General features: G+C 44.4%; 1 protein-coding gene across 1 annotated transcript; it reads right to left on the bottom strand.

Annotated features, from left to right (window-relative positions):
* Positions 1–12,710: 12,710 nt before the first annotated feature.
* Positions 12,711–24,253, bottom strand: REG4 (regenerating family member 4). Its single transcript, XM_028101900.2, has 5 exons — positions 24,187–24,253; positions 21,509–21,606; positions 18,266–18,403; positions 16,570–16,675; positions 12,711–12,778 (listed from the first exon to the last, which is right to left on the bottom strand). Exons 1-5 carry the CDS (start codon positions 24,251–24,253, stop codon positions 12,711–12,713), a joined length of 477 nt encoding a protein of 158 aa, XP_027957701.2.
* Positions 24,254–24,461: the final 208 nt, after the last annotated feature.

The following is a 24,461-nucleotide window of genomic DNA, read 5'->3' as shown; positions in this document are numbered from 1 at the left end:
TATATTTGCCCCCGTTAAAAAAATATTCAAGTAGGACATCACAGTTTGCTGCTCTGGATATCATAGTCTGCTGCTCTTCCAAAATCAGCAGGGGCCCTGAGCATCCGGGGCCGTCGTGTACATGGATCCTTTCCAGGGGCTGACTGCTCTCTCAAATACTGCTGGGCCCCTGTCACTCTTGGTCTCGCTATTGTTCTGATTATCGGAGAGTGGTCAGGCATGTTCAGCTGACACATGCATCCACTGTCACAGGAAAGGCACTTTTGGTCCAGGTGTTGGCCCACGCTTGGGCTCTAAGCTCCCTGCTGCCTCAGGCCTTCCTCCCAGGCCCAACCAGTGTTCCTCCAAGAATAACCCCTGTGTTGGGAGAGCGGCTTGCAGGAGCCTGCAGAACCAGCTACAGGATGGGCTGATGCCCATGCACCCATTCTCCAGAGCATGGCACGTTACCCCTGTTCTGGACCTCCTTATGCAAATGATCCATCACTTTCCCTGTGACAACTTTGCTAATTGTGAATCTCAGGAACTTTAACCAAGTCTTGACATTTTCTGTTAAATCCTTATCCCAGGACATTGACTGCCTCAGGCAATATACAATTGCAATATACTTAGAGTCGTTCAAATGTGTTATTTCTTGAACTAGAAGATCTGCTGCAGGAATCTTAAGGACATACTTCACTGTGCTCCCAATTTAATACCTTCCTTGACAAACAATTTCATTAAATCTACTCAATGATCCTTAAACAAAGTCTTATTTTTTTTCTTTCCATTTTACAGAGGGGAAAACAGCCCCAGAGAAACTGAGTGAACTGTTAAAGGGTTATACAGCTATTAATGGACATATCAAGGATTAGAACCCAAGTGTGTTCGATAACAAAATTCATGCTTGTTCCTTGTACTTCTCACACTAGGGCCATGTGTCCCTCGTGCTCGATGGGAATAATTTAGAGAGTTTGCTCATTCTCTGAACAACTTCTAAAAGTGCATTTTTATTTTGATGACAATGTGGGGGAAAATGATAATTTTCTGTATAATATGCTTAACTGCTTTCTGAGTAATGCCTTGAGGTTTTCCTGCTGCATTTGCATTTATGGCAAAATTCACTGGCACCAAGTTGTGTTACTTTAATTACAAGCTAATGGGAGAAAACAGGCTGATGTCCTGTGTAGCACGGTGTGGCATAGAGGCCAAGTGTTGCTGCTCAGCTTGCACACAATGAAGGCCTTGTAGCTTGGATGCAGAAAAGCAAAGTGACATTTGAGCCGCAAAGTCACCGTTGAACTCCAGAAGAATCTGAACTGAAGCAAAACATCCCAGGCTCCTTCTGTAAGCCGAGTTTTGTTGCAGCAAACAGGCATTCTCTGTTAAACCACATTAATGTGAACTTGAGGTTTATCAGATATAGTTTTATTTCTACTTAATATGTTATTTTTCTTGGTTTTGTAAGAGCTACAGGCATAAAGCATATATACCTATTTTAATGTTTATATATATTTAATATAAGAAGATAATTTTTATTTGAGCATAGTAGACACACAATGTTACATTAGTTTCAGGTGCACAACATAGCCCTTCAACTCTTCTATATGTTATGTTATGCTCACAAGTGTAGCTACCATTTGTCACCATACGACACTATGACAATATAATTGACTATATTCCCAATACTGTGCCTTTTATTCCCATGACTTATTCATTCCATAACTGGAAGCCTGGAACTCCCACGCCCCTTCACCTATTTTTCCCATCCATCCCCCTGTCCCAGCAACCATCAGTTTGTTCTCTGCATTGATAAGCTTGATTCTGCTTTTTGTTTGTTTGTTCATTTGGGTTTTTTCAGATTTCATATATGAGTGAAATCATATGGTATTTATCTTTGTCTATCTGATTTATTTTACTTAACATAATACCCTCTAGGTCCATCCATGTTGTCACAAATGGCATGATCTCAACCTTTTTTATGGCTGTGTAATATTCATATATATATTCATATAATATATATTCATATAATATATATTCATGTAATATATATATACACACACATAGACACACACACATACCATATATATGCACCACATCTTCTGTGGACCAATGGGTTTTGTAATTTTGTCTTTACTCTTGACTCATGGGTGAATTCTAGAATTGAAGTGATAAATTCCCTCTATCTGAGTCAGGATGTCTACATGTCAGAGAAACCTTGACATCTCATTATGTGAGGGTGTAATAATTTCTTATGGTTGTTATGAACAAATTGAATTATAAATTATCTTAAATGAAAGGATCTCTATTCTGATTAGCTTATTGAGATAAATTAGTGCTTATATAAATTGACTATTATTTCTAAGACTCCCAGAAAATGAGGAAATTGAACTTCTAATGTTTTCAATGTATGAGAATTAAAAAGTTTTCTTATTGAGACTAACTCAAAAATGTTTTAAGAATTCATGTTCACATAATTTTGGTAAATTTGGCAAATTGGCTAGTTTAGTCGTTTTAATTTAATAAAAACAGCTAAGTCTTCACTGCTTTATCAGTGTAAAGTGTAGATTTTTATTCTATGTGGGTATATTCTTCCCAAACTTATGTAGATTTACTGACCACATAAGCCAGCATTACTTCTACTTAATGTTCAATGTTATGAAAAATATAACTTTGTGTTTTACTAAATTGATTTATTATTCTGATAAAATGTGATTTCAACAACAACATAGGTTTTGTAGTATGTCAACTTGAAGATAATTTCCAAGATGTTTAGGTAACTTAGACCTCAGACTGACATTAAGTTGAATTAATTAATGGCTACACATTGAATACCTACCATTTCTAAGTAAGATGAATTCTGAAACTTTAATTACTAAGCTAAATTTTAACTTGATATGATTTTGCTTCTTCTTATATGCTACACGGAGACTATTCTTGAGTCTGTTAATCAATGTGTTCATTTTTATTATTTTGAGAAGCTGTAGAACATATGGCTCTAGAAGTTGTATTGATGCACTCTGCAGGACTGCAGTGAAGCTGGTGTGTAAGCCCAGTTGCCCACCCCCAGTTTTCTCTGTGAATTTGAAGTTAACTTGGTCAAAAGTTAGAATGAATATATGTGATAAGGCTCTATTTAGAGCAATAGTTTCAGAGAAATACAACTGTGTACATACTTACATTTGTCAAGGAAAGGATGAGAATTGTCCTAAAGGACTATTTGGCTTAACTCCATTCTGCACTCTTGAAGCTTCTTGAGGGTCCCAAGGAGCTTTACTTACAGATTATAATTATTAATATTTACCGTATTGAGGGGCGCCTGGGTGGCGCAGTCGGTTAAGTGACCAACTCTTGATTTCGGCTCAGGTCGTGATCTCAGGATCTTGAGATTGAGCCCCAAGTTGGGCTCCATGCTGGGTGTGGAGCTTGCTTAAGATTCTCTCTCTCTTGCTCCCTCTGCCCCTCCCCCTTTTGCACTCTTTCTCTCTCTCTCAAAAAAAAAAAATTTACCATATTGAAAATTTAAACAGAAATTTTAAAATGCTTGCTTATCGATTCATTTAAAGATAGTGACAATGAATATCTTAGCAATGTTATGAAATTAATTTTAACCTCATGAACCCCCTGCAATGGTCCTAAAGTAAAGTATTAGTTTGTTCCCAAATATGAAAGAGCATATTGAAAGACAACATTTTAAATAAATATTTTTTGTCTTGGTTTATAATACTTTAGTTTGGAAAGTAGGTAATATTTAACTTCTTAGAAAGTATGCTTAACTTCACTGTGCTTTGTTTCCTGCTTCCATATTATTTCCGGCTTAAGCTACAATATGTAAGGTTGTTCTTTTTTCTTTGTAATCTGCCTAGAACAACAAAGATTCTATGTCTACCAGAATAATGTCCTTGATTTCTCACTTAGGAAAGAGATGAGGTTCTTTTTTAAAAAAAATTTTTTTAAATTAATATATAACGTATTATTTTGTTTCAGGAGTACAGGTCTGTGATTCATCAGTCTTACACAATTCACATCACTCACCATAGCACATACCCTCCCCAGTGTCCATCACCCAGCCACCCCATCCCTCCCACCCCCCAACACTCCAGCAACCCTCAGTTTGTTTCCTGAGGTTAAGAGTCTCTTATGGTTTGTCTCCCTCTCTGGTTTTGTCTTGTCTCACTTTTCCCTCCCTTCCCCTATGATCCTCTGTCTTGTTTCTCAAATTCCTCATATCAGCGAGATCATATGATACTTGTCTTTCTCTGATTGACTTATTTTGCTTAGCATAATACCCTCTAGTTCCATCCATGTCATTGCAAATGGTGGGATTTCAAATTTTTTGATGGCTGCATAATATTCCATTGTATATATCTACCACATCTTCTTTATCCATTCATCTGTGGATGGACATCTAGGTTCTTAACAATCATGTTATCTTCTCTCTCTCTCTTTTAATGTTTTATTAGCACTTTGAAATGAGTAGCCAAGTATTGTTTCTATTGTAAAGGTTCAAATCTCTTGACAACCTGATTTCTGGCCTTCCTAAAATCAAATTTTAAATTCAAAATAAAATTTAAAAAAAAATCTCTTCTGGATATCCTTTGCATCTAAAACTACCTTGGAGTTTTCCTAGAAATGCCCTAGAAAAGCACAAAGTTTGTCTTTTCATTTTATAAAAAAGAGAACTGTTAGAGATAATTGGATTTATCTGATATATTATTATTGACGAGTTGCACTGGTCTAGAGTTGTCAAATCAGAAGAGATGCTTAGCCTCCCCTACACTACATTTGTACAAGTTAAATGTTATTAGTATAAATATTTCTGTGAGAAGTTGCTAGAAATTTGTCAGTGCACTTACTGTCTATGATATGTTGCTGTTGATTAGTCTGGTGCTGCTTTGCCTGATACCAGACAATTCTTAGCTGTAATTTCAATTATTGGAGGTTGACACCAGTTACTTATGGAGCCTATTAATATACATGCTTAGGACCTGCTCTAGACTTGCTGAATCTTCTACCTAAGAGTGATCTATTCTTTTGTTGTTGTTGTTGTTACTTTAAAAATGTTTTATAATACTTAGGATATGAAAGTGTCGGTAGAATTGGTTTGAAGATTTTAAATATAGACAGTGTTTAATTTTTGACACCTGCCAATTTCCATATTCATTACAGGGCAGATGCTAATATTGCATTGAATAGTTTTTCATTCTCAAAATAGTATCTACCTTTAAGATGAAAAACCATGTATCAGAAACATAGTTATGAAAATACCTGTTTTTTAGTATCTTGCAAAAAGGCAATTCCTTTTAGGTATTGAGATATTCTTGGTATATTCCTACTCTAGACTTGCTGGATTCGTGTGCTCTTATGTCAATAACACTATGGGTTATATCTGAAGCTTTTTCTCAGTAAGGCTTATGTTCACCCACTTTTAAACCACAATTATTTTTTGTTCTATTTTGATATCTTGGGTAGGTCAAAACAAGAAGTAGCATAAACTACTCTTATCTAACTCTTTGAGGAGGCTGGAGGGTTGAGGACAGGTGGGGAAGAACTGAACTGGCCTGAAAGAGACACCAGCAGGGTTTTATGCTGCCCTGTCTGAGCATCAGCCTCGCAAGGGCATCATCCCTGGTCTGTCCAGACTCGGGCTCCGTGTCCTGCCTCCTACATCACTCTGACTTCCGCTTGTTGCAAATAACTCAACCAGACATGCCCACGTATGATGTCTTGATCGCTGAATGTGCCTGCACCACAGGAAGCGATGCTGAGAGGCTGACCACCCCTGTCCCTCCTGTCTCTCCTGTCACCACACAGCAGGTTTACTTGAGCAACAGCATCGCCTGGAGTAGATCCCTGCCACCCTGAGCAAATGATGCTGCTCTGCTTCCCTCCCTGCTCGGTGGACCTGACTGTGGACTCTGTCCCTGAAACTGGGCCAGAGGAAGAAGTAGTGGGTGTGTTTCATCTGCAGTATAGTGTTCGAAAGCGTGGCCTTCAGAGTCAGACATCGCTGTGCTTGAATCCTGGCTCTGCCAACTTATTATCAAGGGCAGATCGCTCACTGTCTCAGAGACTGTATCTGTAAGGTGGTATGTTTTTGAGGATTAAATGAGATATATGTAAATCAGCACTATGTTTGGCATTATTAAGTATCCAGTGAATGGTGGTTTTTATATAGGAAATCACCTACATTACCTTCTTTCGGGAGGAGGCATAGCCCAGGCTTTGCTCAGCCATCTTTTCTAATAAATTCTCGTAGAGAAACTTCATGGTTTTAAGTACATTCTCAATAATTTCTTTTGGGGGGGCAAAAATACTGTAGTTTTAAAGTAGATGTGATCAATCATTCAGGTATTTACTACTTATTAAGTATATACTATGGCATGATATTATATTCTAGATCCTTAAGAAGGCTTAAATTCTGGGTAAGACTACAAAGTCCAAGCTGCCCCCTGCAGATTCCTTTTTGCCCCAACTTTGTCCCTGAAACTGCCTCTCCAGCGGCCTTCACAGGGGCCATCAGGCTGCAGGGCAGCCCCTTGATGTTGCTCATAAACTTACTTCTACTTTTACGACTTGTTTCTATGTCTGGGCTGTTTCTTGGTTGCAACATAGCTTGGAATGACAGTCCTCAAGTAGGACACATACTTGTTCCTTCATCATTGTGCATCCTCTTATATTTTATGTCCATTGTTAACTTTTGTAAGCTCCCAGTGATGCTAGAGACTGACCCCTGACTCAGGGAACTACATGATCCAGACAGAAACAGAAAAAGAGAATGTTGGAGGGGTGCTTGGGTGGCTCAGTCAGTTAGGTGTCTGACTCCTGGTTTTGGCTCAGGTCATGATCTCAGGGTCCTGGGATTGAGCCCCCCTCTGTAGTTGCATTCCATGCTCAGCAAGGAGTCTGCTTGAGGATTCTCTCTCTCCCTCTGCTCCTCCCCCACTCGCACACGCCCTCTCTTACCCTCTAAAATAAATAAATCAATCTAAAAAAGAGAGAGAGAGAGAGAGAGAATGTTGGAGTTGGAAAGGATGGTTCATTCCAGGGTTGCCATCTGGCCTCCATGGGCAAAGGTCAGTGGGCCTGCTCTGTTCGGCTCATGCACAGCTTGAAAGAAATTCATGTGACTGCTATTTTTCCAGTTCAAATTGCTTTATTCCAGGCCACTTCACTTATTCATATCTAACCAGACCCTGTAAGCATTTGAGTTTAACCGAGGACCCTCATTTTATAGATAAACTGAGGCTTGAAAGAGACATGTGCCCCAGGTCACAAAGACTTAAAATGGCAATGAAACTGAGAGACGGGCCATGTGCTCTCACAGTTAGGAGGAAAAAGACTTCTTAAACAGTCTTAGCAAAACCAGGGGAGACTCCTGAAGTGGGGGGGACACTTGGTTGGATGTACGTGCAGACATCTGTTAGCAGATGAAGGGGTTCTAGGGTATTCCTGACAGAAGACCTAATATTTTTGAAGAGAGGGAGAATGGTTAATTCTACTGATCTCTCACTTTATTGGGGCCTTTGAAGTGTTAACAGATAATGGGGTGAAGCAGCTTGGTATTGGATTAAGAAGGTTGTTGGGACGATAAAGAGAATGAGTGATGGAGTGAAGCAGAGAGAAGGGAAATCAATAATTCTGACAAGGATGAGGTTGGGAGAGGAGACTGAGGGGAAGAACATGAAAGTGAGGGGGTTTTGTAAATAAATGGGTTTAGATTTAGAGTTTTCCAAAGGTGACATGTTGTGGGACTAACTCAGCTCTATTGCTCTGCAGAAGCAGAGAAGTCACTGAACAGGCTTCCGGGCTGAATTTTTTCCATCCCTTTTGGGAAAGTTTTTCCATAACTTTAAGTCAGTTTTATTGAGGTACAATTTATATATTTTAAATTCACCCTTTTTAGGTGTACAGTATGATGGGGTGACAACTGTATACAGTTGTGTGACCACCACAACAACCGTGATCTAGAACATTTCCCTCACCCAAAGCATTCCCCTGTGGTCCTTTGCAGCCTACCCCCTTCCCCATGTGCAGCTGCTGGCCAGCCCTACTCTGCCTTCTGTCACTATAGTTTTGCCTTTTCTAGAGTTTCAGGTAAGTGGATTGTACCTTACAGCATGTAGTCCTTTGTGTCTGGCTTCTTTTACGTAGCATAGTGATAATTTTTGAGATCTGTCCACGTTATGTGGATCCATAGTTGGTTTCCCTTTACCACCGAGCAATATTCCATTGTATGGATATGCCTCAATTTGTTTATCTGTTCACCAGTAGATGAGTCAATACCTTTGGGTTCTTCCCAGTGTTGTGCCATTATGAATTAAACTATCACAAAATAAAATGTAATTAACAATTGCGTATAGGTCTTCCTGTGGACGTGTGTTCTCCTTACTCTTAGGTGGATAGCTAAGGACTGTTGGGTCATGTGGTGAGTAGGTTTAACTTGATAAGAAACTGCCAAACTGTCTTCCAAAGTGACAGCACCCTTGCGCATTCCCGCAGCCATACATATCTGAGGACTCTGGCCACTGTACCTCCTCACCAGTGCTTGGTATTATGAGTCTTTTTCATTTCAGCCATTCTAGAGGATGTATTGTGGCATCACATTTGGTTTCGTTGCTGTTGTTTTGGATTAAATTTTGAATTTAAAAAATTCAGTTTCTCAGTTTTTTTCTTTTAATGATTTTTGCTTAGCGTCCTAAGATGTCTAACCCAAGATCACAAAAACTGCTGCCTATATTTGCAGTTAAATAATAAAATAATAAAATAAAATAATAAAATAAACCCTTTATTTACTTTAAATAAATGGTTTCAGGCTTAATCTTCATGCCCTCCGATTACTCTCCTCTGCCTTTGAACACAAACACTTCCCGTATTATAGTAAATTCTGACGGAAATGTGTATTAAGTTTTTAAATTCACGCTTGGTGTGTACCTCCTTCACTAGCCTGGGTCTGCGTTGCCTCCTATGTGCTTGTTTGTGCAAAGCCAGGCAGACACACACACAGAATTTTCTGGAATCCAAGGTCTGTCCTCTGTAGTTGTCCTCCCATGCTGCAGCAGAGGGCGTTACTTTGTGTCTCACAGTCAAGCCGCTCATTATGACAGCTCACGTGGCTTCCACAGAGAACAATCACATTTGTTATGCTCTTAGGCCAGGCCCCATTCCAAACCCTTTTACATATTGTAACTAACTTAGTCCTCAAATCCCTGAGGAAGAAAATGAAGGCTCAGAGACGTCAGGCTCCCTATAATATAGTCAGTTTGTGGCAGGGTCAGTGAGATCTGGAGTGGCTTAATTCCAGACGCTTTGTTCTCCCCACTGTAATAAACCCCACAGGCTGTGGCTGGAGTCTTCCATGATTGAGCACATCTTGGGACACGATAGCCACCTGATTGTTGTCTCTCTCGAATCAGATGCAACTCCAGTCAGTTCAGACACCTAATTCTAAAGTCCTCCAGTGGGGCCTTTGGACAGTTTCCCAAAGGATGGCCCTTGGCCCGCAGGCGGAGACCCGCACATGTCAGCAGGGCCCCAGAGGAAGGCAGTGTGGTTTGTGCATCGCACAAAGTGCACAGCGAAGGGGGCAAGTAGGGGCTGAATCGTCCAGCCTGCTTTTGTGCTGTTGGGCCCACAGGGCTGTGTCTCCCCAGAGGATGTTTTTTAGTTCCTACAAATGCACTGTATCTGCCAGTAGAGGCCCTGTTCTCTAGGTGAAGCCGGCTAACCCCTGGGCTAGTGACTGCAAGTGTCGACACGTGCTAAGTTAATCACCACATCCCACCCTCCTGGCCCTCACGACTGGCTGAGGACTGAGCACATAACCCATGTCAGGAGATTCTTGGCCAATGAGGCTTAGTCTGGAGGCTTCTGTTTGAGGGCTGTGGGTCTCTTTTTTCTCAAGGTGAGGACTGGAGCTGTGGCAGCCAGTCCTGCAACTAGATGGGGCTTGATAATGAGGTTCATTCCCACCAAAAAAGGTCTAAAAAGGCAGAGAGAAAACCCTATTCTGGTGACTTTGTTGAGCCCTTGGTCAAGTTATGCCTGAAGCCCCCATCTCCTCAGGACCATGGAGTAACATATACCAATAAATTCTCTGTTTTGCTTAGACAGTCTAGCTCTCAGTGTGACCAAGAACCCACCGACTAGTCCATACATAGCGCACCCAGGCCCGCCCCCGGGACCCCTTCCTGGCTCTGTGTCTCCATCACAGAGCCTGTCACCCTCTCATAAGACATTATTTACGCATTTAGTTAATTGAGTTTCTCCCTCCACTCACCCCTGTTGAAGTGTATGCTCTATAACAGCAAAGGATTTTTCAGGTTTGTTCCCGGAATGAGTTCCTAGCACACAGCATGCATTCAATAAAATTCTGTTGAATGATATACCTACTCGCTGAATAATTAAAGATCGCTAAAATTCCATATGCACAACTGGAAACCAGGGCAGTTCTAAACTTAACCCAAGGACCAGCCTTCTAATAAGACATGTGGCTGCCTGCTCTCGTTTGGGAATGTCGCGAAGCGCACACGGCGCTCACGCATGCGCAACTTGTTGGCATTCGGTAATTTCAAGGAGGGAGCTTAGTTAGTGCTAGTCACCACGAGTGCTTTAGGTTAGTGATGCTGTTCGGATGGAACTATTTTCATATTTTAAATATTTTTAATGTTTTTACAGAATGACTGTTAGATTTTACTTTGTTTTGTGTTGGTATATCTGTTATTTGTCACTTTGGGGAAGTTTATTTTGTTTCTCTTTACTTTGCTATCATGAGCTCCTTTTCCTCAGGAGAGGATGAAAGATTAAGGGGATGTGGGTGGGCCATGGTATCTTTTATCTCTCATATGTGCCATAGTCAAGAGACATTGAGAACCTCTACCTTTTTGGGATGTTGTGATTCATGTTTCCTTTACATTCTGTTAATTCTTACAGGAAATACCACAGAATCTGGCACTTAATCCAGGGAGGTTCTTACATGGCTCCTATCAGTTTGGCATTCCAGATTTATCTTCCATCTCTGTTATAGAATCTGATACTTTTGTTTGTTTCTCTGACGGTCGCTTGCCCAGAACACTCGTAGGAGTTGGTGATTGCTTTTTGCTGAAGCTATCAACTTTGAAAGAATGACCCTTTTCCATCTGCCTGTCATGTTGTCTGAGCTCCCACCATTAAGATATTTATCCTTTGGGTTAATAAGCTTTTTCATGCTTAGAAGGAGCAACACAGGGGCACCTGGGTGGGTCAGTCGGTTAAGTACCTGCCTTCAGCTCAGGTCATGATCCCAGGGTCCTGGGATCGAGCCCCGCATCCGGCTCCCTGCCCAGCAGGGAGTTTGCTTCTCCCTCTCCCTCTGTTCCTCCCCCTGCTCGTGCTCTCTCTCTCTCAAATAAATAAATAAAATCTTAAAGAAGAAGAAGCAGCAACACATTATTTCTGATGTCTTCCTCTTTGGTTACCAAAAGGGTGACAAGGGTGTTGGGGGAAGGGAGGAAGAAGTGGAAGAGTGGCATGACTTCCCTTCTCCTCACTGCATTCTTCTCTGAGCCAGTATGGGACAGCTGGTCTCAGCCTGCTGAGGTCACAGGGGAGCAGGAGAGCATCCTCAGGTTCAGGTATAAGACTCTGTGTTCACCAGTTGGCAGAGCAACATGGGTGAAGCCAATGGCCATCCACCCAGCCTGAAGCACATGGCCTGGCCACACGTCTTCTCCTCTCTGGGGCTTCTAAGAAATGCAAATGTGATCACACCAAAGCCACATTTTCTGTAATTGTCAAGTCCATATTATTTCTTCTTACATGGCCAAGTAGATTCCTGACCTAGGGAGTCATGAATCTGTATGAGGGAAAAAGTACCTCCTGAGTATTGGAGAAACCACCTCATAAGGGATCTCAAACCTCACTAGGCAAAGAGACTTGAGCAAGGTGATGGGGCTGTTAGTGGCAGCGGGGAGAGAGGAACATCGGGCCCCAGGCAGCTCCAGGGCGCTGGCTGTGACTCTTGTCACAGCGTGCATACACTTCAATAACCCCCACCCACTCACCCCCACACTGAGGTTGGCCAGGCGCGTCGCCTCCCTCTCTCTAGTCAGACCAGGGCTGCAGCTGAGGGGGAGCTATTCTGAGGAAAGGCAGGGACAAGGAAGAAGGACATGAAGAGACATGTGGGTATGTTCTCTGAGTCTTATTTCACTGTTTCATTCCCATCGTTGTCAATGCAGACAGCTATTTATTAAGAGATGGCCCTGGAATCTATGGTTCATGTCAGCCTAATAGGGACCCTACTGGTAAACATTCCTCGTGGCAGAAGGAAAACTAAGCAGGTGTCTGAGCAGGAGGATCTGGGCACTAGAGAAAGGGCAGAGGGGTGCAGAAGCTGAAGGGGGCTGGGGGCTCACTCCTGACGTTCCTCCTCCTGTCTCCAAACCCTTGATGAGACATTTCCACTTGGCTGTTTTACCAGTCCCCTCCCTCCTCTGAGACAGCCAGAAGTGAGGAAGATGAAAGCAGAGGACCATGGAGACAGATCCCGGGGTGACCTTTAGAGCTAGAAGCCACTGTCCTACCAGCGTTGAGGACTTGGCTTCTAACAAACCTAAAAAAGTGAGAGCAATAAGGGCCTCATCAGCCTCAGTTGCTATGTTTACTCGAAGATGATGATCAGAGGCAGCCAGCGCGTGCAGAGGGAAGGGGACAGGGGCTCGCGTGGCATGGGCTCAGCCCGGATGCTCGCTCTATGGTCGGTATTTGCACAGGAAGTGCTGGTGTTTGCTGCATTCGTTGCTCTCCCAGGTCAAAAAATCTGCAAGAAAATAAAGAGATGTTCAAATCCATCCGGTTCTGTACTGCACTTACCCGCGTGACCTGGGTGTTTTGCTTCCAACCCCGGGGAAGGTACTGCCATGGTTCATTTCATGGGTTGCCTGGGCCAGGATGTGTGGCCCAGTGTTGGGTCAAACACCGGTCTACATGTTGCTGTGAAGGATTTTTTTTTTTTTTTTAGCTGTGATAAATATTTAAATTAGTCGACTCTGAGTAAAGCAGATTATCCTCCATAATGTGGGTCATCATCCAATCAGTGAAAAGATGGAGTTTGCCCAAGGAGCAAGGATTTCTGCCTCCAAAGTGCCCCCAACTCAAGACTGCGATATCAGAGTCGCTGGCCCGCCCTGCGCACATCAGCTTTGCCAGCCCAACAATCGCATGAGCCAATTCCTTAAAAGAAATCTCTCTCTCAAGACACGTATCATATGATCTCACTGATATGAGGAATTCTTAATCTCAGGAAACAAACTGAGGGTTGCTGGAGTGGTGGGGGGTGGGAGGGATGGGGTGGCTGGGTGATAGGCATTGGGAAGGGTATGTGCTATGGTGAGCGCTGTGAATTGTGTAAGACTGCTGAATCACAGACCTGTACCTCTGTAACAAATAATACATTATATGTTAAAAAAGGAGAGAGAGAGAGAGAAGCTAGTAGGAAGGAAAAAAGGAAGGGGGGGAAATCGGAGTGGGAGACAAACCAGGAGAGACTATGGACTCTGAGAAACAAACTGAGGGTTCTAGAGGGGAGGGGGGTGTAGGCTGGTGATGGGTAGTAAAGAGGGCACGTTCTGCATGGAGCACTGGGTGTTATACGCAAACAATGAATCATGGAACACTACATCAAAAACTAATGATGTAATGTATGGTGACTAACATAACATAATAAAATAAAATTTAAAAAAAAAGAAATTTATCTCTCTACATATGCATCCTATAACTTCTGTCTCTCTGAAGAACCAGACACCAACACCGGTACTAACTTTGTTACCAGAAAGAAAAATAATTTCGACGTTACACACAATGGCAGAAGCCCCATGCCCACATCCCTTCTGAGACCCTCAGAGCTTGACATGAATCCACAGAAAGTGGGGGTCCTTTGTGTTGGAAACAGGATGCTGTGAGGGTGATTTCTCCAAAGTTCACAGCTGAGGCACTACGCAGCACCTGCTTGAAGGTCAAAGAATTGGAAGCCGCCAAGCCAGTCATGGCCCACAGGCCATCCTTTTATAAGGAAGGACCCAGAGCAAGGAGGAGGTGGGTCTTCTGAAACTGAAATGTTTTTGAGGAGAGGTCCAACTATGGCCACGCACAGAGTCACTTGTCACTGCGGGTGTGTGCAGCAGAGCGCCGTGTCTGGATGTCTGCCTGGCTCTGACCCATCCTGGTGCCTCCTCCCTTCCTCAACACCAGGGAGGTGCGTGAATGGGACCACAGCCCTCCCCTCCAGGCTGTGAGAACCCTGAGCCCAACCCGCTCTGGGATAAGCACTTCACCTATACATATCCACAGGACTCGTACTCTTGGTTTGCCCCTTTTTATGGAGGGGCAACTGAGGCACGGAGAAGTAGGAAATCTGCTCAAGGTCACATTGCTACATGGAGGGATGGAATCCTACCCCAGGCATTCAGAATGCAGAGCCCAGGGTCTTGACCCCAACTGCGCTGAATATGAAATTTCTCTTTAAATTGTAGCACCCTAGTTATCATTATTGAATGTGCCAGAGTGGACCAGTAGAAATGTCAGAAAGCTCCGGCAAGTGCGATTTGCCAGAGAGTCCCGAGAGAGTTCCACTGTGGTGCAGAAAGGGTGAGAGAAGAACCAACTGGACAAAACGCCCTGGGAAGGTCCTTCTAAATAGACATAACAGAGGAACAAGTCCAGTCACACACAGGATGTGTGCATGTGGCTGTGTTTTGGTCCATTAAGACAATACCTTTGGAGTCTTCAAGAAACAATTCAGCCCCCGAGTTGGTGGGGCTAAACCTGGTACACAAATATAAAATGACACTGAAGGGGCCAAGGGAAGGCTCTCTAAAATTCTCACTAGTCCTTGTGCTTTTCTGGCTTGAGCACCTGTATTCTGGTAGCTCAGAGCTGGGCTGAGTGACCCCAAGGAAAGGAAGAGATTCTGAAAGACCCGGCGTTCTCAGGAGGACATCAAGTTTCCTGGTCCCACGCAAGTGACTTTGTTCCTAGGCACTTGCCCCTGTGAACGTGGACCGACGGGAAAGACTTGTGTTTGAGAACTTGGTCCAGTTGAAATCTCAGAATCAGGGGAAGGACTCCGGAGGACATCCGGTCCATGGCTTCCCCAAAGGTATTCTGGCCTCCAGCCCTAGAGTTTCGGATGTTGTAGGTCCAAAATGATGCCTGGAATTTGTATTTTAAAAGTGTTCCTCAATCGCTTCTCCATGTGCCTTGGAGCTTCTCTTCTAACACTTTTAGCAGCTACAGTGACCACTTTTGCTTGGCTAACTCTAGTGATAGGGTTCTCACTACTTCCTGGGGGTAACCCATTAGATTTTTGGGTAGTGCTAATTGCTCAAAATTTTTTTCCTTAGCTTAGGCAGAAATCCACATTTTGTTAGCTTCTACCTATTGGTCTCGGTTGTGTTCCTTCCATCTGGGCTGTCTTGAGCCTTTCCCAGCAGCGGTTATGATCTCTGCAAGTCTGTGAGAAGTCCTTCCTTCATCTGTGAGGAGTCCCTCTTATTGTGAAGGGTCTAGACCATTCATCCTTTGCTGCTGGAAAGTTTTCCTGCTCTTTTTTGTGCATATAAACTTTATTCCTCAGACGACAGCCACCCTGCCTCATGTCCCTGAGTCTTTAGTCCGGGCCTTTCCCAGACCCACTTCCTGCCTGGAGGGGTGTCCTGGTGACACCTTGGGGCCTTTTAAACCCACTGGGATGTTGTCTTTGGCATTGAGTAGCCTCTTTGATATTCTGTTTTCTTGTTTTACAACGGAAATCTTCCACATCACTTATCCGCTGTGGTTCTCAAATTCAAGCAATTATGCCCCCTAAGGGATATTTAGCAACGTCTGGAAACATTTTGGTGGAAACAACTTGTGGTGGGGGAGGGGTGGTTCTACTGACATCTAATGATTAGAGACCAGGGTATCCTAAACCTATGAAGAACAGGGCAGCCCCCACAACAAAGAATTACCCAGCTCCAAATGTCATTGGTACAAAGGTCGAAAACTCTATCTTATTAGCATAAAAAGCAAGGACTGAAAGCAGACAAGAGAAACAAGGAGACTCACGTGATTGTGTGCAGCCTGCCGCTGAGGTTCTGGGCCCTGCACTTTGGGGACAAAACTCAGGGAAACAAACAAGAGGGAAGAATGCAGGCCAAGAGGAGGTCCCCAGGGTTCCCAAGGAACCCTAACTATCAAGAAGCCGGCAGGGGGTCCCACATATTTGCACCCGGTAGTCTGGGTTTCTCAAAATGTGGCATCTTTCCCCCTCATCGTATGAATATAATAGGATTTAAAAATAAGCATATTTAAGGGGAAAAGTGAGTGGATTTAAAGAACATACTAAGTAAATAACTGAACAGCTGGGTCATAGGTGCGGCCAAGATTGTAACATGGTCACAGCCGACTGAAGGTTGCTACACCAGGTCCGTGGCAAGGCCGCTATCCTGTAGAAAACGGAGTCGCTGGTGCGGTTGGGGCGACGGGGAGCAGACGTTCCATTTTTTGCTCTTACAGGGAAAGGGCAGGAGCTCCGATTTGGGAAGAGGCGAGGGGCGGTGCGTGAGAACTTACCGTTCTTGAAGCTCATCGCCGCACAGTACTTGTCCCTATGCCTGGACGCGTCAGACCAGCTTCTGTAGACATAGAAGGCCCCATCGATCCACTGCCATTGTTGCTTCTGCAAGTGACCAGAGATGGATGACAGTCCGCCTGCAGGCTTCACAGCCCCTTAGAAACTTGTAAAAATGTGCCATTGCAAAAACTAGGAAAGCCCAGAAACGTGCATGGAATGAAACAGAAAACTCACCCCATTTGTTCACTGAGAGGAAAACATCACTAACAATTTGGCATATTTCCTTCTGGTGTAAACATTTTTCTCTATCACCATATTTTTATGTGCTAACATATGTGGTGATCTTTAAAATACCTCTTCAGCTGTGCACCTTGCTTTCTAAACATTTTTAAATGGTCATGATGTTACTAGAATATACCTTAATTCTGTTGATGATGTTTACGTTGTTTCCAACTTACTCTTATTATAAAGAATACTGCCATGAACAACTTTGTTTCTAGAGCTGTTTCTGCACTTAAACTTATTTTCTTAGGATAGAAACCCAGAAGTAGAATGAATGGGTCAAAGGGCATCAATATGTTGAGGGTACTGATATGCATGGCCAAACTACCTTCCGAACACTTTTCAGTTGTAGGAATTTAAGTCCCCATCTACTGGACAACTTCTTTATATCCTTAAAAATATCCTCTTAATGCATACATTAAGACAAAGTGAAAGCTTGATGATCTGATAAGTCAAATTATATTGCTATTTTAATTTGCATTTCTTCAATAACTAGAGACACTGCACAATTTTTGAAAGGATTTGATGAGCTATTAACTTTCTTCAGTTGTGAATGTAGAAAATTAAATCACCAAAACAAATCTGGTATATATATATATATATATATATATATATATATATATGTAAATATTTGTCATTTGTCTGGACTCTGAAGGAGAGAGTTCTGATTGATAGCAATGTGAATAGATAAAAATGTATAATTAATTGTATAAAATACTGGCGACATCTATGGCAAAGTTTTGTCAAGAAACAGAAAGTCTGGGGGTTCTCTTCTTGTGTTTCTTACGTCTGTTTGGGTTAATGATAGAAGACCCACAAAGAATCTGTAAACTGCAGGTCCCACATAGAGACCTCTGCAACCAGCCCAAAGACCTCACATGCCATTCTTTACAATGAGGTATTTGACGGAGACTGAAATGAGGACCTAGTGAAAAAAGTTATGGATGACATAAAAAGCACAATAGCATCTAGGAAAAGGCTTGGCTGAAAGTTCTCAACTTTAACTCAAGATCTAATGGGAATTTAATTAAGCCAGATCCCATAGCAGGTGTGTGTGTGTGTTTATATACACGTATATATATGTATGTTTATGTATATATGTATGTATATACCTATATATACTTACACAACTTTTTTTTAAGGCTCTGAAAAGCCAGTCATTTGGTGTTCTAAGATTTGGAAGGACTTTACTTAGAAGTTCTATAAAATGATGCCATTGAAATAATTTCCTCTACCAAGAGCCAGAACTGAGACCCAGAGCTTGAGACTCTGGCCTCTATGGATTGGAGGCAGTGACTGAAGGAGATCCAAAACCTGTGCCCCCTGTCAGTAGGCCTGGATGCCCTTTCCCAGACTAGGGGCTATCTATCCAGCTTTCCCCAGGGGGCACCAGTGGGCCAAGTCCGAGGTTACCTTTTGTGGGTCGTGCAGGCCGATCCACACGGGCTGGTTTTTTTGGTAGCCAGTTATGTATTTTGCTACTGTGGTGGCTTCTTTTACACTCTGGAGAGACGCTAGGTGGGCTCCGTTTCCGTAGGACTGACACTCGAGCTGTGGGCAAGACGTCTTGCTAATCATCTCTTTTGAGTTTTAAAAGCATAATCCTCACCCCAGAACCCTAGTGCTCCAAGCAACATGGAGGGCGCAGCCCCACCATCCCAGAAGTTGAGATCTACACTCTGTGACACCGCCTGTCTCCAGAGGAGAAAACACAACTGCCCCAAGTGCGGGGTCTCGGAGGAAGAGGCGGCTCGAGGCAAGGTTGTGAGCTTTAGGGTCGGTGGACGTGCCTGGGGTCCTCCTGGTCTTGCCTCGAGCTACTGTATGTGACCTTGACAAGTCACATGACGTCTCGGAGGTTCACTCTCCTTATCTGTAAAGTCGAAGAAATAATTACTCTGCTACACAAGGGAGTTGTGTGAGGATATAATGGCTAGAATTAAATATTCTAATTCTGCATTTCAACAAATCTAAGAAATCACTGATCATAAAATGTGCCCTTTGTTTCATGTCCCACTAGAAAGGAAAGAGAGAAAAAAAAATAAGTGCCACGTCATCTAAGGGAACACACATGAAGGGGATGAGTCTCAGAGCAGATAGAATAGGGTGGGCTCTTCACAGAGCACCTCCAAAATGATGAGCACCTCACACACACACTATCCCACTCAATCCTCACGCCAGTCTCAGGAAGTAGGACCCACCTTTAGTTTATGGTGGAGAAATGCACAATCAGAAAAGGGTGTTAGACTTAGTTGCCCAAGAATAGAGCCCAGGTCTGTGTAACTCCCAAGTTTGATGTCGGTTTTATTGTAAATTATTCTGGCCCTATACTGCACAAGAATAATACACTGTAAATTGTAAACAGTGCTCCGTACCTTATCTTCATTTGGTACCAAACAGGAACAGTGTGGACTGTCTACAAATCTGTGATGCTTCCTCCAAGGAGAGGGGACACTCTTCAGATGTTGGTCGAGAATTGAAGATCCCGTGTTCGTGACTTTCTGATTCTAGATGAATATGCCTGTCTGTTTGCTTTTCCTTGTGGCAGTAGCCACAAGATTTAATCCAGTTGGAGTTTTGAGTGCCTTCATCCCAGTTAAAACAGATGAGCGCTGGTGTGTAAGCATGTATCTGCTCTGTTGCAACTTTCCAGACCCAAGTTTGTTTTACTACTGTATGTTTTTTTTTTTATCCCAAATTCTTGTTCTTCAAAGATGCTACTTTCCTTCCTATGCAAGAGAATGCGGGTGGGATTTTTCTTATCGATTACTGAATGATAATCACATTTTGTTTCAGGTATCAGATGGAAGTTGTGGCATAACTATTCCCTAACCAGAAATTTACTGCCCAATTAAAGGAGACAACCTTTTATATACACACATCTTAGAGCTAGATAGAGATATATACTTATTTTATGCTCTTTGGGGGTTGTGTTACAGGATCTGCCTACATGATAAAACCTAATTTAACACAACTTAGTTGAATAAAAACATGGCTTTGGCTGGGGTTGCTATTTCAGTGCTTCCTTCTGGTATCCTGCTCACGATGAGATGTGGTTAGAGTTGAATGTTCCTACAGGCCTCCCATTTGTCAACAACTTCACAACACCAGAATGCTTCCAGACCCCTAATTTCATTCGACTTTCAAACTTGTGAGGCATGGAAGCCAGATTACCAGTCAACATTTAGTGAGAGTACCAGTCACAAAGGATTCCTGGGACAGAAGAGGAAACGGGCTCCAAGTGGTTCCGTGAGCTTTTCCTCCAAGTTCCCACGCCTGGTAGTGAGGGAACCGGGCCTGGAACCCAGACCCCTTTGCCTCTCGTGTGCGAGATCAGATCTACCCATCATCTTCATGGTCCCCTCCGTACCAGGGCTCTCGAGAACTAAGATTGGCCCTCAATACTGGCAACTAGTCAAGAAGCAGCAATGGCCATGGTAAAGGTTTGTCGGGTCCTTTTCCAGCACCTTCTCTGCCTTCTGTTCAGGAGTAACCTGTCAGCTCTGCTAAGGCTCTGGATCAATCCTCTGGACTGTTTTTGCCTTGAGAGAACCTCAACTGAGCACCCAGCCTGTGCCATAGGCTCTTTGCAAGTTATTTTAATGAATCCTTCTGAGAAGCCCGTAGGATAAAGTGCCATCCCCATTTTAAAGCAAGAAAACCAGTCAAGTGAGGTACGACTTAACTCTGTCAGGCAGGGTCATGATTTAAACTCAGGTCTATATTACTCCCAAGTCCCCCAGGTATCTTCCTCTGTGTGTTGGCAGAATTCGTGTTGGAATCTCTGGAAACAGGCAGTACAGGCGGCCTTTCAAGATTTCTTCAAGTTGCTTCTCAAGAATTGAGGAAAAGTTCATTGCTCTCCACCAGCTTTCTTTCTTTCAGCAAACAGTGTCTGGGAACCCCTAGTGTTTTCTCTCTCTCTTTCTTCCTCTCTCTCTCTCTCTCTGTAACCATCATCCCCATCAGCCCAGGAAGCATTGCATTAGGGCTGATTTCCCTGGGTTTGTTCCACTAGTTACTCTGGGTATAACCTTGGGAGAGTCACTCATGCTCACACTGCACTGAAATGTTCTGTTTAAGTGTCACAATCTTGCACTAATCCTGCACTTTTTAAGGCCGGAGAAGACTCTGTAGCCTCAATAGCTGTCACTTGTTAAGTGCTCCATCATGACTGAATTATTTATATGGAGAATTCTGAGGACATTCTGGGCCCAGATCACACCACATTTCCCCATAAGGTGGCCCCAACCAGTCACGTCCATTAAAGAACCACAACCCAGAGAAACAGCTGCATGGGCTCCCCACACTCCTTGGAGGTGAAGTGGCTACTTGGGTATCTTCTAGACAAAGCCTCAGTGAAACAAAACCAGTGCCTTTGTTGGGGGGTGTAGGCAGTGATGCCTTCCATTTGTTTAGACTGCTTCATTTTTTGTCAGGCAGTTCTGAAGACCATGCCCCAGGCCTGGCTGCACACTGCCTTTTCTGGTAAATGAATGAGTGGGACACACAACCGCCTTCTCCCCATTTCAGCAGCCAGGTGCCTCCTCAGAATGCCAAGGCAGGACCCTTACTTCTGAGTCACATGAGACCTGCAGCACCAGGTGGCCCTTGGCTTTAGAGACACCAGTCCAAGCATGGGGCCCAATTTCTTACCTCAGCTTCAGACCAGCTCCTCAGCTTCCGGAAGTATCCATAGCAATTGGACAGGTAGTAAAACCATCCAGGAGCACAGCTGGGTCTCATGAGGATGTCTACACAGACATCAGAGGCAAGCACGAGTTAGGAGGGCAAAAAACAATCATTTCCCACGTGGTCAGTTTCCAGAATGACCCGGAGGCTGGGTGCCCTGAGGAAGGATCCTGCTAAGCTGCCAAAACTTTATACCGTTCATCTTTCTCCCAGCCTTCTCCAAAGGGAACTGCGGCCTTTGTAAGGGTAACTGTGCATTGGAGAAAAGGACACAATCAGAGCTTTTGAGGATCACTGGTGGGTGCTGATTCTGAACTAACACGAATTCCAGGAGACTCAAAAGCGTCGCGGTGGTCCGTCCGGGGAGGGGCTTATGGATGTCAGGTGACCACAGAGGTTTAGCTAGGAGGTTCACAGCAGGCCTGGTGGGACCCCCAGCCCACCCTGTGATTGTTTCCCCTGCTATCAAATGCACAATTGGAACAGACATACTGAGCAACTGGCACAATCCCCACTTTGGTCATGAGGTCGAACAGCCAGAATTGAAGGCAGCACCTGAGTGGACGAGGGGCATACATTGAAAGGTTTTAGGCATTACACGGAAGGAGGGGTGGTTTCGGCCAGGAGGGCGCAGGACAGGTTAGCACTGAAGTTTGCCTTAAGGAGAGGGGATCCTTCAAGCAAGCATGGTGGAAAGGAGAAGGAGAACCGAGGCCCGGAAGCCAAGGAAACCGTGACGGAGAGAGGCACCGGCTCTTCCTGCTAGTTGATTAGTGAGGGGGCCGCATCTGAAGGTTCAAGAAGCAGGGAGCTGGCTGGAGATGCAGACGGCCTAGACGAAAAGGAAGGCCAGGCTGGGACGCTTGGGCTTTGCGACCCCGTGGCCACGCTCCAGTGCTAGATGGGAGTGCAGAGCTCCTCCTGCTCCCGGAGGATGTCCACAGACTGTGTCACATCGTGAGCATTTGCTCTCGCTACTCAAATGACACCACTGCCCCTGGTCTGCCCCATTCTCCTGTTCTATCTCATCCCGTGCCTGTAGATCTCTAGGGACGTCCTCTGCTTTCAGATAAGCTCCCTACTCTGGCTAGCATGGAAGGGCTTCCATGACCCGGCCCCACAGCTCTCTCCAGCTGGGTCCTCCTGCGCAGCAACCCCAGAAATTCTCTACAGCTGGGAGGACGATCTGTGGAGGAGCAATGGAGTGACCGGTGGGAGCGTCCTGGCTCTACTTCCTTCCGGCTGACAGAAACCAGAGAGCTTTGGTGAAGTCCCAGAGTAGGGTGACTGGTTTCTCACTCCCCGGGTTTAGCTTGGATGGATTTCAAGCCCCTGAAGGGAAGCCAGACCCAGAACAACAGGGAGCTAACTCTCTGGTTAGTTGGCTCCACAGGAGGTCTTGGGGGCTGCCTCCCATAGTCTTTCATACTCTAGCTTGGGTCAGAGAAAGTGGCTGAATCCCCCAGGTCCCAACCAGCCTAAGGACTGAGAAAACTGGTGGCTGGCAGTTGGCATGGCAGGGAGGGCGGAGAGCCTTTGAGTACAAGGATATATCAAAGGTAGACTAAGCCAAGGACCACAGACGTGAGCCCCGGACACCAACATGATGCCCAAAGAACCCTGCTTCTCTTCCTCTGTCCTCCCAATGCATCTCCCCTTGGCCAAAGTGTTCCCCAGTGGGAGGGATGCCAGTTTATATACATGCTCAGGTCTGGTTTCCCTCACGGGGCTCATGGGACTGAGAGGCACCCTGGACCAGGAGCCAGAGCATCGCGAATCTTGCTATGTGATCTCGGGCAAGTCTTGACTTCCTTCGGGTCTCATCTTCCTCGTAAACAGAACAAAGGCATTACACCAGATGTGCCCACATTTCATTTCTTTCCATTTCAGATATTCTATGATACATATTCTTAGCTCATGCGTACTGCTTTCTTCCTGGCTTTTTCCACTGGAAGATCTTAGGGTATTGATTCTCACTTTGTTGACATGTTACTTTGTACCTGATGCTGGGACTACACGGGTGTAGGAGCCATCTCTCCAACGAGGCTCTAAGTCCCTTGCAACCCAAAATTCCCAGTATGTTCAAATGGGAAAACAATGCATGAACATTGGGTAGCTCTCACTTACTGACTGCTAGGTGTCAGGGGCTTCAAATACATTATCTCCACCCTTCACAAGAAACTTGCAAAATAACCACCATAACCGACATTTAGTTGATAATTTAACTATGGTTCACAACCCCACAAGGCTGGAATGTGTTTGCTTCTACAGTCCTCGCACTTTTTACCACATGACATTGTCTTCTGTTCCTGTCTTTGACATCTATTTTTTTTCTTTTTAAAGATTTTATTTATTTATCTGACAGAGAGAGACACAGCGAGAGGGAACACAAGCAGGGGGAGTGGGAGAGGGAGAAGCAGGCTCGCTGAGCAGGGAGCCCAATGCGGGGCTCGATCCCAGGACCCTGGGACCATGACCTGAGCCGAAGGCAGATGCTTAACCCCTGAGCCACCCAGGCGCCCCTGTCTTTGACATCTATTGCCTGCAGCACCTAAACATGGTGTGGGGCAAGTGGAAGGCTGGGGGTGTGCTGCGTGAACACTGGCTGTGGGCTCAGATCCAGCTGAGTGACTGATACTCACTACCCAGGACTTCAGTGCTGGCTACACAGCTCAGCACCAGGAGCAGCCGCAGGCTGTGGGGGGCCATCTTCCTCTTCCCCGGGGCTGCAGAAGTGCTTCGGAAACCTCTCCTATAAGGGTCTCAGAGACCTTGTGAGTTTTCCCTCGAAGTTCCTGGATTCACCTGGGTCTGCAATCTGAACACAGTGGGTGAGACAGACCCAGGAATTTAGATGCCAAATCACATATGGAGGGAAACAAGGAATGTTTTTCTGGCTAAACCCAGATTATACAAC

This window comes from Eumetopias jubatus, unplaced genomic scaffold (assembly GCF_037043125.1).
Source record: "Eumetopias jubatus isolate StellerSeaLion01/CBP00866 unplaced genomic scaffold, mEumJub1_p1.0 scaffold_4, whole genome shotgun sequence".
Classification (NCBI taxonomy): Eukaryota; Metazoa; Chordata; class Mammalia; order Carnivora; family Otariidae; genus Eumetopias; species Eumetopias jubatus.
Note: the sequence above shows the minus strand (reverse complement) of the source record. Positions and strands in the feature narration are given on the sequence as shown.